The sequence below is a fragment of the Triturus cristatus genome, chromosome 4_1, assembly GCF_964204655.1.
Source record: "Triturus cristatus chromosome 4_1, aTriCri1.1, whole genome shotgun sequence".
Classification (NCBI taxonomy): domain Eukaryota; kingdom Metazoa; phylum Chordata; class Amphibia; order Caudata; family Salamandridae; genus Triturus; species Triturus cristatus.
Genome location: NC_140585.1, coordinates 630705286 through 630725764, shown reverse-complemented (window position 1 = coordinate 630725764; position 20479 = coordinate 630705286). Strand labels below are relative to the sequence as shown.

Genomic DNA, 20479 nt, shown 5'->3' with positions numbered 1-20479 from the left:
TGTATTCCATCTTATATTCCAACATATAAACACTAATCAGATCCAGCCCCAAGAGCTGGCACGGACTATTTGAGATGCTTGGTCTCAGAAGAAAATTACACAGGTTTCCTTGTTTGAAAAATAGAGCAGATAGAGATTTGGAGTTTGGGGTCTCTGAACTCACAATCTAAAAAAACATCTTTTGGTGAAGTTGGTTTTTAAATTGCGTGTTTGAAAATGCCACTTTTAGAAAGTGGCATTTTCTTGCTTAAGCATTTTGTGCCTCAGCCTGCCTGTAGAATACATGTCGGTGTTGGCTGACAGTTGGGCTCTTGTGTACTTAATCTAGACAGTCACACAAAGGGAGCTGAGGTGTGCCTTTTATATCCTGATGGGCCATCACCAGGCTGATGGCCCTTCCTGTGCTAGAGTGGTAGGAGGAATTGTCACTGGCACCTGAATAGGGCTGTGCCTGTCCTCATACAAAGCTGTCTCCACCGCCTACAGTTTGTCTGAAGCCAAGTCAGGGAAAGGCAGGGAATGGTGCACTACAAAGACTTTCCTTTGAAGTTTGCCTACTTCAAAGGCAGAAAGGGGTATACGTATTGGACATCTGACACTCCAAAGCAGAACACTCCTGGATTGAGGACATTCTCCCAGGAAGAAGAGCTGGATGCTCTAGGAGGGACTGACACTCTACCTGTTGCTTTGTTGTGCTTGCCTGCTGCTTGCTGTTTCTGTCCTGGGAGTGAAAGGACTCGACTCTGCTTTCCACATCCTGCTTCCGAAGTTCTCCAAGGGTTTGTGAGTGTGTGCTTGCCTCCTGTTAAGAAGTCTTAGTGCCATGAAATACTTCACCTACCAGTGCCTGGGCTTTTCTGCTGAGGGTCCTGACTTGCAAAGTGGTGCCAAAACCAGTTCCTGGGCCCTTGAAAGTGTAATTGAAAGTTATTGTAAAGATGTACAGAAATGTTTAAAAAAATCATGTGCCCAGGCTGATCCAGAACCCATTTATATCTGGTCAACTAGAATACCACTATAATTCAGATTTGTAGAAATGTTCTACTACTGTTACTCTTTAGTACTCCCGACGAATATACACTTTCTTATTTTATTATAGATATTACATAGTCTCATATACGTATGTGGACTCTCTACTTTGGCCCTAAATAAACTGAAGACAAAGGCATTCTAACCTTGTCAGGCCCTTCAATCATTTAAAAAATGAAGGGAAGTACAAACGCCTCAAACTAATATTTTTTCGAGTCCATTAAAAGACATGATGGAAGGGAAAAGCACAGACTGACCAGCTGGAGATATGATTGTCTTCTGCAGATAGTGTATCAGGCTCGTAGTGGGACAAATAGAATATTTATGGTCCCTTCAATGCTTGGCAACTTCGCTCGGCTGGCACTGGTACATCTCTATCATATAATTAAATCTGCTGGCACATGCCTGGGACAAGGCATTGCAGTTGTCTGCTCTTTGGGAAACACCTCTTGTTCTTCAGCACACAGACCTTGGTCCCAGAGAATAAGAAGTCTCATATGCTGGTCACTGGGGACTATATATACGTTTCCTTCTGGGTAACTCGCACACTAAATAGGGCAAAGGTGGAGCCCACTGTCCAGTGGTGGCTTGTAGGGAACTGGGGCGGCAGGACCAAAAAATATATTTTAAAAAAACACTTATCTCTGGTCCCCTGCCGCGTCTTTCCTCTGCAGTCTCAGAACCAGAAAGCTCCCAGTCTCTCCATAGCCAATCACAACACTGCAATGCAGAGTTGTGATTGGTCTGAGCGCCGTGGATCGGCGCTCAGATGGGGACAGGTAGCCTGCGCATATTCCCTACCAGGCTGTTCATTACAGCCTGGTGGGGAATATGCAAATTGTGCATGACTGTTTGACCGGGCCAAGACAGCCTGCCAAGCAGTCATGCGCACTCAGTGTGCACAGTCCACTCCTCCTCCCTGAGCCACCAGCCCCGCCCTGCCCTAATCCAGCCCCGTAGCAACGAAAAATAAAATAATAACTTTATTATCATTTTATTTTTCCCTTTTTCACTGCTCTAACAGCAGTAAGGCGATGCTCCTCCGCCTTAGTGGAGGAGCCTCCACTGCCTCTGTCTCCGTAGCTGCAGCACCAGGCTACTGTTAATGGCTTCCTGCCTGACCTTGTGACTTGATTCTTTTCCACTATTCCAATGTGGCTGAAATGGAACAGAGAGATAGCTAGGCCTCGATTCAAGCATAGGAATTCCATTTTATAAGCACATCTGGTAACAATGCAGTTCAAAAGGAAAAAGTTTATAAACCCAATTTACAGCCTAGTGCGGAGGATTGTATTTAGTATTTATTCACCGCTATGTTTTACTCTTTGTAAAGTGGCCATGTTCACTTTCGGGTTATGCTGCTTATATCAAATCCGACCCCAGGAGTCACAAGTACTCCACCAGAGGTCGCAGTGGGCAAACCACGGGGCGCAGGTGCGACCCCTAATTGACGTCTATGGTCAAAAGCTATCAGGAATGTATAACTCTCTCAAGGTACAATTATCTACATAACTAGCATTAAAAATAGTGCTTTGTTTAGGGCATGGAACAAGTGGGAGTAAAGATCATGTGTCAAAAACAATTCACATGCAAATGCCATATCTGGGAGAACATTAGCATTTAGCAAGAAGTGATACATGGGAATGTGTGGAAAGAAATTAATGCTTCGCTGTGATTGGAATGAATGGGAAAGCATCACCTTGGTCCTGGGCCTGAAACCTCCTAATGCACTGGTGAGGAAAGGATGGCCGGTCTTTTGAGCCAAATCTCAGTTGGAGGAATTCAAGCTGCCAATCAAGTAAACAGAATTTCAAAAGGAAATATTTATGTGAACGACCTGACAGCCTCTAACCTTTTCAGCAATATGGTATGTTCTTTGTGTATCCTCTCAATGTTATTTTGCACAGTACCATAGTATAAGCACTATAATTGTGTGTTCATTTTAAGTTCCTTCTTTGGACTATAATGTACTCTAACACAATTCAAAGCTGGTGGAAACATTGATAATTTTCTCTCTTTAGGAAGAAGTCCATTGCTGGCTAATATTTTATCTATTTAAGATCTAATTAACTTACTGTTGAGATCTCCTGTACTGTCTGTCATTGAAATGTCTACTCTGTTCTTTTAAAAATGATCATAGATTAGACAAGTATAGTGGCTTTGTAGCATATTGTACCCTATTCTGTATTATGTATTTGCATGGTATTCATGAACTCTGAACAAGATTGCCTTCAATCTCCCCCTTGTTCCAAAGATCTGTCTATATGTTTATTATAAATATTGACGTACAAATGTTATACTTGTAATAAAAGTAAGTCGCTATAAAAGTAACTCCTCTGAGTTATCCCTTTGCCACTGATTGCATTCGGAATTGCAGTTGAGCGTGTCATCAAACATTAATACACCATAGTCCATTGTAAATGTAGGTATTTCCCTTATGAAATAATGCTTTAAGGGCTTTGTTATTATAGGCCTAATCTACTAATACCTACTTGGAAACTAGTAAGTTGAAAATGCACGCATATTGTTTTGAGAAAAGGTATGCAATGTATTATGAGTTGTGTGTAAGGATGATTATTCACAAATTGCCCTTTCGTCGGAGGTAGCAGAACCATCAGATGAATTATAATTATGCTTTATTTGTGACTCCCAGCACTGTGGTGAGAAGGCAAGGATCTTGGCCTAAAAGAGACTTCATAGCCTGCATTCACATTACCAATAAAACCCCATTTTTAGGTCACGCCTGGCATTGCAGCGCAAAGCGGTGCTTGCTGGGCGAGAGATATTGTAAGAGAGTAGATTTGAGAAGAGGACTTGAAGCCCCACCCCTCATTTTCATTGGCTGGCGTCACCGTTTATGCTAAACGGTGGCCTGCCATTGGAAATGAGGTTTTTTTGTTGATGCCCTTTTGCCTTTTCGTCTGAGTGATCCAGACAGGGTCCTCTGTTTTGCTGCTGTCGCAAAGCAATCTCTTATCATGGTGGCCATCTGTTTTCACTCAGCCCCGTGTTTATTTTTGCATCGTGCTTTCACTTAAAGTGAAAGTGAAAGCGCGATGCAAATATAAACCAGCGGCTGAGTGAAAACAGATGGCGAGCGCTTGTTTATAAAGAAATTGAAATATCTGTGACCTAACTTATTTCACTGTATGGAGCCTTAATTAGTGCTTGGATGCCGTGCAGTCGATTTCAGCGCTGCATATGTGCCATTGAGACATATCTGGAGAAAGGGATAAGGAGCGCCCTCCCAGGGATGCTTGCTTGTGCTGGAACAGTGGCGCCTGCTGCTCTGGCAGCCAGCCCTCGTGGCTCCCTCGCCTGGCATGTTATTCCTGGCTCCTTCCGAGAGGTGTGAATAAACACGGCAGTCTGTTAAAGTACAATAGCTCCTCTTCCGTTTTGTCCTTAGCGCTCGAGCAGCTGGGGTAGGTGCCCAGTTACGCGCTGTATCTGGTAAACCACCTGTGGTCCTCGCCGCGTGCCAGGGTCTGCCCGTCTACTCCGCGCACGTCTCGTTGACTCTGGAGGGCAGTCAGGTGCCCCGCCGGGCTGGAGCCCCGTCGGGAGGCCTCATGGGACGCAAGCAGCTGCCTCCTCCCAAGCAGAGAATAGACGAGGCCCCCTCGCGGACTCGAGCCACCTCGGAATGTGGGCCGGAGTGCAGCAAATACTCTCCCTGGGGTTTGCTTTATTGTGATTCATGTCTCCTCATTTTAGCTTTGTCTACCATGGATTGTAACATGTTCGCCTTGTAGCCCCCTCGTCAGACGCGAAGTTCTTGTTCTCCTGGAAAAACCTTTCCAAAACGTTTTTATTGTTGTACAGCGACCTCAAAGACGCCGGAATACCTCCAATATGATATTTTTGGCATGAGGCAAAACAGAAATGTTGCTGCCAGTTCACAGCAGACGAGGATGTTTGTATAAGTAAAAAAAAAGCTCGTTCTCACTCTTTCTAGGTCTCAGTTTCGACAGCTCAGCAGTCAAAAGCACAGTTTGCTAACAACTTACCCTGAGCTGGCTTTGGAACCGCCTCTTTTAACCAGTGGCTGTCTTTAACCAGTCTCTTTCAGTAATTGGCTTGAACCGTTGTCAATCACGCTTTGGCTCAGTTAAGTGGAGTATTGATCTCTCACCCTATGCTGTTAACTGTTTGGGTGCATGCTTCTGCCTCCACTCAAGGCCTGCAGTGACCTGCATGAGGGACTGCATTAGAACTGAAGCGCTCTCTGTGGCCCTGCTGGCTCCCCCCGTGCGTTGCTCTATTGTGCTAATGCTGCACTTATTAGTGGATTAAACCAAGATGTGTTGGCATTGCCAATGGCTGGTTTTATTTCTACTGCAGGTTGTAGAGCTTTGGTTGGGTGCAGGGCTTTCGTTATATGACAGTGATCTACAGGGACTTTTCAATGGACTTTTCAACAGCAGGGTTTCAGCTCCTTCAAAGAGCTGCTTCCTGGTTTGCCTGTGCCCCTGCCTCACCCAAAGCATCCGATGTCCCTTTGATGGAGCGTGGACTATAGTGTGAAGTGGGGTGCAGCGAAAGACTTTGACTTTTCACTGCATTTGGGTGAGCCCCTGCAGCCAATCATAGGGATGCTGAGGCTCCAGCACTGTCTGGTGATCAGTGGAAAGCATGGGACTAACTTCTCCAGCGCAGCAGGATACTACCTCTCCTGTGTTGCCCAGCTCCTCTCCAGCCATGTTGTGGCTTCCGTTGATGATTAGATCACCGGAGGATGGGGATTATCACTCGTCCTGGCCCTGCCCATGCCAGCTCATGCTGTACAGCTTCTGGCACTCTGGGTGAGTCTGGTCATGCTCGGTGACGTCTCTGAGCAATGGGCACTGCAGCCCAGTACCTAGTGTCCCCATGATCCGCAATTCCATGGTAGGAGCCCATGTAAATTTGAGGCATTGGTTCAAGATGGAGCCAGACAAAAAGACAATAAGTCCCCCACCACAACCAATATGAGGCGGTCATCTTCTCACTTGAAGGATTTATACAGCTAGACAACTCTGATATTTTCGCTTCTCTCCTCCTCCTCTCCTGAATCGCCATGAGTCCTGGCAATCATGTTTGTTGTGGGACCATTTCGTGTTTTCATATAGAAGCTGAAACAGTGCTCTAGGGGCACACCAGCACTTTTGTTTCTGAAACCACTGTGACATCATCTAAACTTATAAACTAGGATGCCTGGTCTGGTGGCTCAGCGGACTAATGCATCCACTGCCCGAATCTGTGTTTGTCCTCATGGTCACTGGTTCATATCCCAGCGCGTCCACTCAGTCTTTTATCCTTCTGAGGTCAATGAATGAGTACCGTTGGGTAATAACAAAAATCTGTTATTTTAGCATCAAGGTCTCCTCCTGAGTTAATGTGCTTTTTACAAATACACGTTATGTTATGAGTCCACTAATTTGATATGCTTTACATGTAACTTTTGGAGTTATTTTGTGACGTAAACTGCTTATTTCCTTTAAATTTGTTCTGATGTAACCTGCTTGCATGCAGGTGGAAATTGTTTTCATGTAACACGCTCTGATAGATACCCTTTGGATCATGTTCACGCTATATAAAGCTGCAAAAATAAAATAAACAAGCATTTGCAACGCAATAGGTCTCGCTTTCACGCGAGTTTGAGCTATTGACATTGCAAATAACAATGCCTTTTATTTTTGTTTTCGTTTTAAAAACATAAAAAGAAGGCATTGTCATTTACAATGTCAATAGCTTAAACTCGTGTAAATGTGAGACCCATTGCATTGCAAATGCTTCTTTAAAGAAGCCAGTGACTGAAATAGTAATTACTCCTTTAAAAAATATTTTCCGATTGGGAAGACATCAGTGAGTGCATGCAGTGGTCTGCTGCACTACTGTCTGCTCTATCTCTCCTTCCCCCGAGGCTGCTGAACGCACTTCAGATGAGGGAAGGTCACTCACAGCTTCCTCTTTGTAAATCTAACGTCACTCCAACTTGGGTGTTTTTATTAGATCAAAAGTTTGCATTGGCAATTGTGGCCACAAAGCATTGATTCGTGTAAATCTGACTTGCATTCAGGCGGGGCACCCCTTTCATGCCCCCTCTTAATTGCACTTCAGAAAGAGGCGCAGAACATCAGTGAGTCAAAAAAAGGTTTCTGCTTTGCAAAAGCGTTTTTGTATATCGTAGAACACATTTGCATTTGCAAACCACATGAATTTGCAAATTGCATGTTTGTGACCACAAACTTATTTGTATATCATGCCTTATGTTTCTACAACACACTCTTTCTGGGTGGAAATATATTAATGCAGTCTTTGGTGAGATGTTCACTGTAGGCTTAAGTGAACACAACTTACTTGTTGCCATGAGTAACACCCTGTATATTTGGTGCATTTTGGGAATTTGTTTTACAGTAGAGTGGTTTACCATGTTCCAACTGAAAACTCTGGTGCTGGATACACAAATATTGCTGAGGAGTAAAATGATGTATATTTCCCAGATACCTGACTGATGGAGGGCTTAACCTGTACACGAGAAGTCTTAACCGGATTCCTGATCTGGCAGCATCGCGTGACGTGATACAGAGAGGGGTGCACGATGTGACGGTGGACGCAGACAGGTAGCTAAAAGTTCATTTCCTTGTATTATTAAATCTCAATTGCACACCAAAATATAAAATGGTATTATTTTATTTCAATGTACAGCATTGCATTTTTTGCAAATCTGCCATTATTGTATTTCGCCCTGCTGATAGATGTCCTTTCCTTTAGAGGATACTCTTGTGCTGAGAGATTTCGATCTGCCTCTGGGGGTCACGTCCTGAGATTCTACTACATTATTTGTTGATGTCTAGTAATCTTCTTGGATGCGCTTATTTCAGAGGGAAACCTAGCAAAGTTGTATCTGATTCATGTAGAGCTATTCTGAATGAGGGCAATGGCAAAGGACATCATTTCACATGTACACCACATGTAAAAGTAGATTGTCTGGAAATAGTATTATTTACATGGAGTGAAGAATTTAGTCCATTTTGAAAGTTCTACCTGTATGTATGTCTGTGTTGTCAATAAATTGTAGTGTCAGCTGTTTACAAATACAATAGTCTACTTTGGACCTTACTTATAAGTCTTCCTGGTAACCTAAAGGAACACACAGTTTTTCTGCAAAAGATTTAACAAAATGGCTGCTGATAATTGTCATAGCACAAAGATCACTTAGATTCATCACTCAGTTCTATCATGGTGTTTTGATATGTAGATGGCACACAACAAATATTATTGTCTTCCGGCATAATTAGAAATAGTGCAATAGAATGGGTTTTCTGCAGCCATGATGGGTTTCTATCATATTTGTGACTCCTATTGATCATTTTGTAAGAGCGTAGTTGGAGTGCAATCCATTACCCATTGATCTGAACAGAATGTTGGTACATTTACAAAATGTTCTGGTATACAAAGCAGACCAGTGAAACAAAAGCACTCTTCTACATGCTGTTTTATATTTTGCTAGATGATAATTTTTTAGATATTCGTCTCGATCTGAGAATCATATATCAGTGGTTTGAAAGTGATTAGTAAACATCAGAAGGTGCATACATAGACTGAATGTCAAAATATTTAGAAGAAAGTCGTATGTGAAGTTCTTAATAGAATAAGGGGCACAGTTAAGACCATCGGTCTCACAGCAGGAGTTGAATAATCCATGTGCTGTCCTAAATTTGGACCTTGACAGTTTTTGGCAGAAAAATATTCTGAGGTATCCCTTTCAAATGAATAACTTATTTTGCAGTCCTGGGTAACACATCTTCTAATTATCAAATATGCATGAGTAAGTTGCTCTCTGTATCAGATTGCTGAAGAATGCCCTCTAGCACTAGATTGCTTTATAAATGCCAATGGAACGGAAGCTAAAGAAGGATACAGTACGACTGAAGTTTACTTGAGTAAGTCCAGATATGGAACGTGGCTCTGCAAATTTACCATGATTTCTTTGGCTCATTAGGGTATCTATTCCAGAAATAGGTTCCTATTCCTCTGTCTAGCACTGCAGTAAACCATGCCCCAAAAGTACTTCATGATCACATTCACAGCAAGGAGTGGGGCCCAAAGTTGCATGGCAGTCAGACTAGCAAGTCCGAAGAAGAGCATATAGGAAGGCAGTCGTCATTTTCAATGTTATCTTAGTACTTCCTCTCTTCCAATGGACCTTTTGACTCATGTTAGGGTTTTCCTGGAATTAAAGCTGTTCCCCTCTCGGCATGAATGCACAGACAGTCTTTTGTGGAATCTGTTTCCTGGCAATCAGTATCAAGTACCTTGGTAAAAAAATTGTTATGTTCATGGTTCATCTGGGCTATTCGTTTTTTTTTTATGTTCCTGTATAATTTGCTATGTAGCCTTACAATTAGTCTTGGGGACAAGATGCCATGAAAGGCAACATGACCTATCCTACTTAAATCTGGAAGGTGGAATAGTATTGCCATGCACTTGTACCTAACCTTTCATTAATGTTGTTCATTTGCTTGCACTGTCCCTCTTTTGCAGTGATTGAAATGATTGCTTAGGTTTGGTTTACTCTGAATCATTTCCAGTAGTCTTGAAGGTTTTGAAAATTGCCCTAATGCAGCTTTGTGACTTCTCTTGGTGTTCATTACTTTCGTTAGTATTCAAAATGTGACTTTTAATCAATGATTATAATTTCTATGATTGCAGCCATGTAATCATATTTTCATACACTAATTTTATAGATTGAAGGAATCGCGTCCTTCATTATAATTTGCCTACATTTTTACAACATGTGGGCATTTCATGAACTTATCAATCAATGCTGATCCTTTTGACATACAAAATACTTTGAGCAAAGCTGTTAAAAATTGGAATTACTGTGCACTGGTGTTTAACATTCTACTTTCTGTGCCGATACCTAAAGCGCACTAATTTTGTTTTTACAAATGTTTTCTTCTATAAAATTCTCTTTAGGATGTCAGAACCTTCTACACCCATGTTCAAAAGGTAGGATAGGAGGTCTTTTGTAGATTCAGACGATATTGCGTACTACTGCTTACGTTTGGAAGTTAATTCAGACATGTAGCCAGTACTTTTTAAAGGAAATCTGTCATTTGTTTTCTTCTTGGTTCTGTAGAGTTGGATTGATAACTACAGATGTAAATCTTAAAATCGTAAATCTGGTTTAGTCACGTGACAAGATGAACTAAAATATGTCAGCAAGATCCATTCACTTTTTTTAAACAAATTCTGCTGTTTTATCTAACTTATAAATAAGTCCTGTGTATTTTAAAAAAAAAGTACACCTTCAGTAGTGTAAGTTTTGTATCTTTACTGAAATATTTTGTGATCTACAAGGACAGGGGAGTGTAATGAACCAAACCCCACTTCTTCATTAACTAGTAAATGCCACTCTACTCTGTCCTTGCTTTTTCAACAGGAGGGTATGGCATTTGACTATAATTCTGAATTGGAATCATTTATGGATTTACAAAGAAAATTCCTTAACTCAGAGAAATATGTCTGCCTTTTCTATAGGGACAGCTCCTTGTGGGATAGGACCAATTTCAAATTAATGCATGGAGTGCTTGTATACTTTCTTTCGTTAATTAATATGCCCCTAACATAATTAAATTGCGTTGTTCATATTGCTTTTATGCTGTGTCAATTTGAGCATTCATTTTTTGCTCACTAAAAAACAGAGAAGCAAAACAGCTCAACATTTAAATATATAATATTGCTCTAAACAGCTCCAGGATGCCAAGTTGCACTAATCAGGCAGTTTTTTGTAATCTGATCCAAAGTTTTCTTATGTTATGATTTTACAAAAATCTCTCTTCTCAATTAGTCTGTGTACAACATTCAAAAGGCAGCAGTCTAAAACTATTGTCCTTTATTGTCATATTCTCATTGCAAAGATTTCTGTAGCGGATGCATTAACACAGTACTTTTCAAGATCAATATAGCAACTTTAAAGTTTTGTTTTCAAACTGAGTTAAAAGATACAAATGTAAATGAGACACTAGCATTGAATATAATTAGCACACGTGCACAGCTGCCTCTAAGTCACTTTGGATATCTTTTCAAGTGCTATCAACCAACCAACGTGCGCACTCTTGAAGTGTAGTGTTAAGTGGCACAGTGTAGTAGTATTCGTGCATGCTATTAAACATATTACCATATTTGCATGCCTAAATGTGCCATGGCTCACTCGTCAACAGAGCACCAGATGTGAACGCGAACGCTTCCAGGACCTGTCTGGACCTGACAATGCACACGTGTGGATTTGGAAAGAGGTTAAAAGTGACCGCGCATTACCAATAATTTTTCTGTATCCATTAGCATTTCTCTCTTTCATATTGTGGAATGACACCCTCCTGTCATTAAGGCTACAGTGATGAGTAGGTGGCAGATGGCACCAGTTATAGGGATCCTTATGTCAACAACATGAGTTTTTAGGAGACCAGCTGGTGGCACCTGGCACCAAGGCTTCATAATGTTGACGGCATTGGCAGAATTACATCTGTCACTGAAAGATTTTCCAACACATTTTAAGGCAAAGTAACTTGCAAGAAAGCTGTCTTCATTTTACTGAGACCCACCGATATTGGATCATTTGTGCCACCAAATTGCAGGAGAGAATTCTAGTGTGAAATAAGATTGTGAAATACCTCTGCTGTTGCTAGAAGTGAATCCTAGTGCTCCACAAACAATTCAACAATTTTTGGAGTATGATTTCAAAAAGTATCATCAATGCAAATTTGAACCAATGAAATAAAGGCACAGATGTATAATGTAGGATCAGCATTACAGCTCAGTGCGTCCTCTTGTCATTGAATATTTATGACACTTCTGAGATCTATTTCTCACAAACATAAACAGGACACACCCGCATGTAGCCAGTACAGGCGTATTATACGTAAGTGCGACAGATAAGGTCAAATTAATTTGACTTACATTTGCATCTGCAAATTTGAAGGATTTTTCAGATTACAGTGAGAATATGTACAGCAAACGAATGTTTATTTTTATTTATTTTTAAACTTCACTAGTCAAGTTTAACAGAGAAGAATAAATAATCAAATATCAAAAATACTATACCATCACGATAGTTAGAAACACATTAAAAAGAGTACAGTAAAAAATAATTTAATCTCATCATATTAAACAATAACCCACATGTAAAATAGAAAATGCATTGAAAAAGCTACATCGAACACTAAAGTGCAGTGTGCATATTAAAGTAAACTGCCAGAAAGTGTATAATATCGAACAATTTAATCACAGTAAAATAGCCAGATTCCTAGGTACACTCTCTCCACAGTATATATATTTAAAAAAGCAATTATATGTCCAATTTTTTAAGATAACACTTCATTTATCGAAATTGAGAATAATCTTTCACCCCATCTCACAAATGTAATCTTGGTGACTTACAACAAAGCAGGGAGAAGGACCTATGCCATTAATCTTTCTCACACCAATCAGATGATATTAAGTGTTCTTCAATCTTTAACTAGAGGCCAACTCATTTGCATCAAAATGGTGACACTGCATAATATTGGTTCCATAACACATATCAAGGTGCAGAGAACCCAGTTTCCACCAGACTTGCTAGCCATGGTTATGGCCCGCAAATCCAACAGTAGACATGAGGAGGTAGATGTAATAGCTGCTATGTCCTGTGCATGGAGGAACATCGCAAACTACCTAAGAATGGACATCTTATGCTCCCCACTTCTGACGGTGGGAAATAACCCTTTCCTTACACTGTTTCTTGAACAATCAGCAATGGGTATATTAAAGAAAGTGGAGATAGTAGTGTTGGGTGACCTGTTCTTTGATGGGTTATTTATACCAATGCAAGCATTTCAGGAGCTGGGAGGAAGTACTGCCCTGGAAATGCTGCTGTTCCACTGACTGCAAAATGTAGAAAGCTCAACACTCACCAATTTCCCGAAGGCTCTGACGGAACTGGCAGTACTCACTAAGATGATTCTGAGGGAAAATCCGTCTAAGACATTTTCCTTTCTATATCAAGAGGTGATGAGCAACCTTGATATAGGATGCAAAAAGGTACTGGGAGACCGAGCTGAAGAGGGCAATCTCTAACAAAGCTTGACAAATTGCTGTGCTCAAGTGAGGGGAAACGCCCTTCACCTACCAGCATAAACAAAAACACTTTAAAAAAAATCAACGCCTATTTCCCGATTCCAATTGGGCAGCACTGTGTGATGCAAAACATTGTGAGGAAATTAATGTGATTTTCCAACACATGGCATGGAGCTGCCCCTTCCTGCCTCAATATTGGCGTAAAGTGTTCTCTATATTAACAGAGATGCTGGAGGTACCCCTCAACCTAGCCTCGGGTATAGCCCTTTAAACTTAACAATGTATATACCTAAAACATATTGCATGTTTGTGTAAATAGCCCTGTAGCTAGCTAAACGTCAAGTGGTAGAATGCTGGATGACATCCACACCACCTACAGAGGAGGCATGGTTGGAAGACGCTGCAAGTTACTATAGTCTTCTATTGCTGCACGACAGTAGCACCCCGAGGCACCCCCCTCAGAGACTTCTTGGAACCTTACAGAGCATACATGAGAATGTAGGCAGCTGAAACACTGTCACAGAACTGATTGATCTTGAGGGCGATAACTGAAAAAGGAGACTCCGCTAGGGGGGAGATTTCTCCTGCTCAGTGTAACTCTGGCAACGGATGGTATTGTGTACCACTAATATGATGCACATACATTATATGACTTATAAAAATTAACATGCATGTGCTACCCTGATGTAATGCTATTCCCTTGAATTTTCATGCTGATGCGTGAGTAAGATGTTTTGCTGTATATTGATAGTAAAAACCAAAAAATAAACTTACAAATAAATAGTGACACTTGTTGCATTATCAGTAGTTATGAAAAGGCCTAAATTTGATAAATTCATTCCTCTGAAGAAAACAATGAGTTAATGCCTTATTTAGGCTAACTACATCATATATCTTCAAGGTTTCTTGATATTTGTCAATTCATTGCGCAAGCTACAAATGAAATCTGTGACATAAGTAAACAGGAATATTGTCTCTATATCCACTTATTGACCTCTCTCTCTTCTCTCCTTGGGTATATTTATAATTGGCTGTTCCTTTGAATTAATACAACTAAACATATTCTGTTTTATCCATCTCCGTTCCTTTCAAATCTTTACATTTAAGCATTCTCTTATCTGACAGAATATATTCTTACATTTGGAGTCTCTGACAGTTGATGACAAGTACTAAGCAGTGCTTTTGAAGTCCCCACCCCTGTAATACACGAGGAAATTGCTTTCTTAATTTCGAAAGGGCTAGACAATGGCTGGATCACCAAACAAGAATCTGAGTACCTTACCCGTAAGGTACTCCGTATTCCGTATTTGTATATACTCAGGGCTTTAAGTTGGATGAACAAACTGCAGGGTCTCTCAAAGGGGCATGGCCAATGTAATTAAGGGCATGGCTTAAAAACATGTAAGCTAAAAACCTGTGGTTAGCATAGAATATCGCCCGAATGTATTTTGCGGTTTCTGTCATTGCATCCACATATATCATACAACAAGTAACCTCATACCTACAACAAGTCAGGACTATTGGCTTGTCAATGGTTGTTAGTTGCATAAGATAAATAAGCAGAAACTATGGCTTGTATATAATTTTGAAAAAGCTTCCACTTAAAGTCCTGGTGACACCACGACGATATTGCTGCTCCTGAGTTTCAAAAAGAAAAGGGAAATCCAGAGTGAAAATTACACACTTTAAAGGATTTCCCTTCCCCCTACAACGCTCACCTAACATGACGTCATGTCATAACTTCTCCATTAGTGAGAAGTGAGCAGCGTGAGCATGCGCACACCGATGTGCCTGCTCTCACTGCAGTCCGGAAAAAAACGGACCGCCTGTGCCAGGGCACAAGCATAGCCCGATAGAGACCCGTTTCGAGGCCTCCTTTAAAAAACCAGCGGTGCTCAGCACCGGTGAGACCCGGCCCACTTAAAGTCCTGTATATACTCCCTAAGGAACACAAAAACAAATTTCCTCCTCTTGGAAGGCCCATTGTGTCAGGGATTGGCTCGATTCTTGAACTCCTGTCTTCCCCCCTAACCCCCAGCTGAAAGCTCCTTGGAGGTTAAAAGAGTTCATGAACAGTAACTCTAGAAATGTGGTCTACATCATCATATGCCCCTGCAATCTTATATATGTAGCAAGGACAATGAGGAATGTGTGTCTCAGAATAACAGAACACCGAAGCACCGTTAGATGTAAATGTGACACAACCAAATTAACTATACACTTAATTCAGGAAGGGCACACAGATAAGGACCTGACATGGTACGTCCTTGAGAAACTCATGCCTTTCTGAAAGGTCTTGTCAAATGCCTTATTAACATTTAAGCAATGCTGGGGCTACATAATTCATACTGACACATGAGGATTGAAGGATGAAATCCCCTGAGCCAGCCTTCATACCCTAGCACATCATTGAGCGATTATACTCTCCCTCTGATTTCAATAGGATAAAAGTGATGGTCCCTCCTGTCAGGTGCCTCAGCCGATGTATAAAGAAGCTGTTGGGATCCTGATACCACCCCCTTCCACTCTGGGCATCATTGACCCTACCTTTGGCGGCTCACGGAACCTGCCCTTACATATATGAAATATACATTCATTGTACATCCCTAAATTCACCTCTTGATGAAGTAAGTGAGGGGTTATGGCGCATTAAGGATGCCCTCCTCAGCAGTGTTTCACTTCACTTTTCTTGAGACAAGCGTGCATCTTAAGCAAAGGCGTTACTTGGCTCCCGCTGACACCAATGTTGTCCCGACGTGAGCTGATGAATAGCACATATTTGTCCAAAAAGTACCTCCTGCTGCCACCGATGATTCTCCTTTATGGGCTTGACATTATTTAAAAATGTCACATAACATTAGGCAAAATGCAGTCGCCCCGATGAGGGGGGGGGGGGGGGCATAATTTTTTTAATAGTCGAACCTTTGAAGCAATAACGCTCCAAAACTGCGTATGGTTTTCAAAGTTTCCATCCCCTTGCCACTAATTATCTCTTCTTTTTATGGTCGCAACATTATCTCAAATGATTATAGGCACAATGCAGCGGCCCTCTGATAATCATATTTGTGGACAGAGTCGAAAAGACAACTTAGTAATGTTTACACAGCCCCTTTTAATTGTCTGCACTAACCTTCGCACAGTGTGATCCTTGTGGGTTTTTAATAGAGCGGTAGTTCATCCTTTTAATTACCTCATTTCTCGATCATCTAACAGAGGCACAACTTAGCTGTTGATAGGTTTAGTATACCAACCCTTGAGAACAACCAGACCAAAAAGCAGCGTTCCTGCGCTGTAAGGTATATTTGAGTGACCTAGGTTTTAGACGGTTGTTAAAAGCGCAGCAGCAACTTTATAGACCGTCATGTGAGTCTCGTAATTGACAGAACCTTTCATATATTATTAGTGTGTGACTACAGAGGGTACCCTCATCTCTCAGACCATGAAGCTTGGAATTCCCTAAGTTAGGGTAATATACTTACAGCCATGTTCATGCATGTATTCACCCAACACGTGTGTACGTTTGGTTTGCAGTTCAGTACCACCTTATTACACTTATCTGCGTTAGTAAAATGCATGTATTGATTAAGTTGAGTGCTATTTAAGGTTTATTTTTGCTAACTTTCCTAGTACTTCTGTTTATTTTTGGCGTGTTTTTCCCCTGTCTCATTGTTTCTGACCTCCAGTTTTTTGACTGTGTGCTGCCTTTCGTTTTTCCTGGTTTTAGACTTCTGCGCACTTTAGCACTGCTGATAAGTTCTAAAGCGCTATACTCCCTGTGTAAATTGTGATTGTGATTGGTTATCCATAATTGCCATTTTGATTTAGTGGTAAGTCCCTGGTAAAGTGCATTGTGCTTGCGTGCCCAGGGCCTGTAAATCTAATGCTACTTGTGGGCCTGCAGCACTGATTGTGCCACCGACATGAGTAGCCCTGAAAGCATGTCTCTCACTTGCCACTGCAGTGTCTAGGAGGGCAGTTTTAAACTGCCAAGTCGACCTGGCATTTCACCCACTTGCCAGGCTGAAATCTTCCCTTTTATTTGCATGTAAGGCACCCCGAGAGTAGGCCCAAGATAGCTCCATGCACATTTGTTTTTACTATTGCAAGTGCTAGCTCCCCCATAGGCTATCATTGGAGCTGACTTGTAACATTTTACAAGTGTAACTTTCAATTGGGAAAAGCTAGCCATTTGGAGTTTGAGCTCAGGATTTAAAAAGACATCTTTTAGTGAAGATGGTTTTTAATTTGTGTTTGAAAATGCCACTTTTAGAAAGTGGACATTTTCTTGTCTAACCATCCTGTGCATCTTCCTGCCAGTGGAATCCACGTCTGGTTTAGACTGACAGAGGCTTGTTTGTTTGTTTACACTAGACAGTCACACAAAGGAAGTTGAGGTGTCCAGCATATCCTGATGGCCCATCACCAGGCTGATGGGTCTTCCTGAGCTAGTGGCGGGCAGGGTTGTCACTCACACAGGAATGGACCTTTGCCTGTCCGCTTACAATGAGATCTCCACTCCGATGTAGTGCGTCTGGAGCCAGTTCAGGGCAAGGCAGGATATGTTCATTATAAAGACTATCCTTTGAACTATCCTTACTTCAAAGGACAAATGGGATATAAGTATTGGACCTGTAACCCCAGGCTTAGGAAACACTTCTGGATCAAGAGGAGACTCTGCTAAGAGGAAGAGCTGGAGAGCTGTCAGGGGGAGTACTGCTCCCTTGCTGTGTTGCTTTGCTGGGTTGGCCTGCAGTTGCTGCTTCTGTTCTGGAGAGGACAACGACTGGACTTTGCATTGCATCCTGCTTGAGAAGATTCTCCAAGGGCTTGTGTGTGCTTGCTTCATGTTAAGAAGTCTCAGTGCCATCAAATACTTTACCTGCAGCATCCCTGAACTCCACTGCTGGGAGTTCTGACCTCCCAAGTGGTGCCAATTCCAGTTCTGGGCCCTTGGAGCTTGTTCCTGCAACAAAAAGCTGCAAGAAACAAACAGTGCATGATTTTTCCAGCACCTGTTTATCCAATGCAGCATGTGCAGGAGACATTTGTTGGGTGTGTAACTCCCTTACCCTGACTAGAATAAGGGTCCCTACTTGGACAGGGTGCAAACCACTGCCAGCTAGAGACCGCCATTTCTAACACGTGGGTTTCAGAAATCCTCATAATAAAAGTTACTCTACTCTTTAAATAAAAAGCCCAAGAATAAAGTGCTTGACAATTGTAACCACATTTCCCAAAACTTTTAATACAGAAGAGAGTTGCATTTGAGCTCTGAATTATGAAATCCATTCATTATAAATAATTATACATCATTCTGCAGCTTTTAAGAACACAATATGCTAACATGTATACATAAAAGGAGAATTAACCTTTAAAAACATGTTTTTTTAAAAATTCATAGGCATTTGGCATATTTTCACATTTTGGAGGAGCCAGTTGCTTCTAGTATTTTATTGAATTTCATTTCCTTTGGACAGTGTGCAAGCCACTGCCAACTAGAGACCCCCATTTCTAACACTGTTCATTTAGGATAAACAACCTAGTGCCAAGGTAGGAATGAGTTTGACACTACTGCTTTTACATTACGCTTCTTGACGTTAAGTGGGTCATTTGATACGGATCCTCTGGCTCTGAAGAATGCCCATGACCTCTGTATTGGCTAGAAGTACAATAGAAACATTTGGCTGCATAACGGATGGTGGGGCTATTATGCCTACACTCTATATCATTATTGGTTTTAGTTGTACCGGAGGTACCCATTAATAAAGATGATAACCTGGGTTTACTTTGAGGTATTTTTAAAGTAACTTGAATTCCTTCTTGTCCAGAAAAAGTTTTATCTAAGAACTCCCTCTACCTTGAGGTTGAGTCTGCCCTTTTGGTACCATCTTACCAAGGTGGGGCTCGGTCGCCGATTATGGAGCATGCCGCAAATAGTGGGGGAAGCTTCGTCTTCCAATAAAATTGGTATCTCATAAGAGAAATCCTCAGTAGCCGATTAGGCTGTAGCCCTGGTGTGGACCTAAGTAGATCTACCCCTTTTACCTTCACACTCTGTTGTGATTTTTCTGATTATTTAATTTTGGAGGGTGTGTGTTGGCTTTTCCTCCACCACTCCCCCTGCATGTTCTGTTGAAGCTTCATGGCAATGACATCAAATTCTTGTGGGATAATATAACTTGAAATAATTTGTTTTGATTGTTGTACCCTTACTGTTGTTGAATGAATTCAATGTACCATGTTGCCGTGGTATTCCCTTACCATTAATCAAAATACTACTTGTGTTGGATTGTTTTTCAGTGACACTACTTGAGAGCTTCTAAAGGACTGCTATATGAATATACATGTTATGCAATAGTATTGAAAGCTCTGCTTATACAAAACTAAATCAGTTATTTTGCAGATTTGGGAAGACAAGACAGGACTTTTTAAGACGTGGGAAAAGATGGAAACAACAGTTTAAGAGACGTAAATGTCATGGTCTTAGTTACAAATGATTTGGAAGCTAATGGAGTGATGGTGCATTAGTCCAGGATGTGAGATACAATGCATTTGATATCTTACATACTTAAGCTAATATGGTCCCTGAAAGTCCCTATCCTAGTAACTCTTTGCAGCTCAAGTCCCCATTTCAATGTAACTGCTAATATTGTTTCTTCACCAAAGAAAGGAGCAACTCTGGTTCTACTATAGAAATTGTTTGATCCTTTGGGAAAATGGTTTCCTAAAATATAGCTCGGCTCTTAGAAGACTTCTTGAGCATCAGAAAATCATTTACTTTAACCAGATAATTTTTAGGACACGTTTTTCAACATCCCACACTTTAATGATCCTGATGTCTCTGCTGAGAACAACTTTTACTATATGCATAGACTTAGCAACATTCTTTATTAAGCATTATTGGTAGAGGCTGCAATCATAACTGGATGAATGGAATCATCTGCAGCCTTGTGAAGAAGTTTTTTGTGGGCAATTCCAATTAGCTGAGGAGTTCAGGACTATGTAATAGTGCTCTATATTTAATTATATATATGTGGCTTTACAGAATGCATTTAAAAGAAAGAAGCGTTGTATTCATATCATCTTCTATATTATCCTTTTACTATTTTAATGGATATTATATATTGTTATTGTTCTTTATTACACCTTCATGTATTTATGTATTAACAAATAACTGCATATATGAAGTATTGTTTTTATGATCATAATAATCTTTCCAAAAACCTTTTCTTGAACTTAAAAAGAAAGAAGTCATATCTTTAAAATAAGCTGGGTGTCTATACTTGTCCTTTGATATGCGGAGAACAAGGTCTTGTTCACAATAATCCATAGGTTTACACAACAATAT

General features: G+C 41.0%; 1 protein-coding gene across 3 annotated transcripts in view; it reads left to right on the top strand.

Annotated features, from left to right (window-relative positions):
- Positions 1-20479, top strand: part of NAV3 (neuron navigator 3) — a 1112283-nt gene that overhangs the window by 604689 nt on the left and 487115 nt on the right. For all 3 annotated transcript variants that reach the window (XM_085653004.1, XM_085653005.1, XM_085653006.1), the window contains exon 12: positions 7515-7634. In XM_085653004.1, the coding sequence (XP_085509130.1) occupies positions 7515-7634 (120 nt within the window). The remainder of the gene's footprint in view (positions 1-7514; positions 7635-20479) is intronic.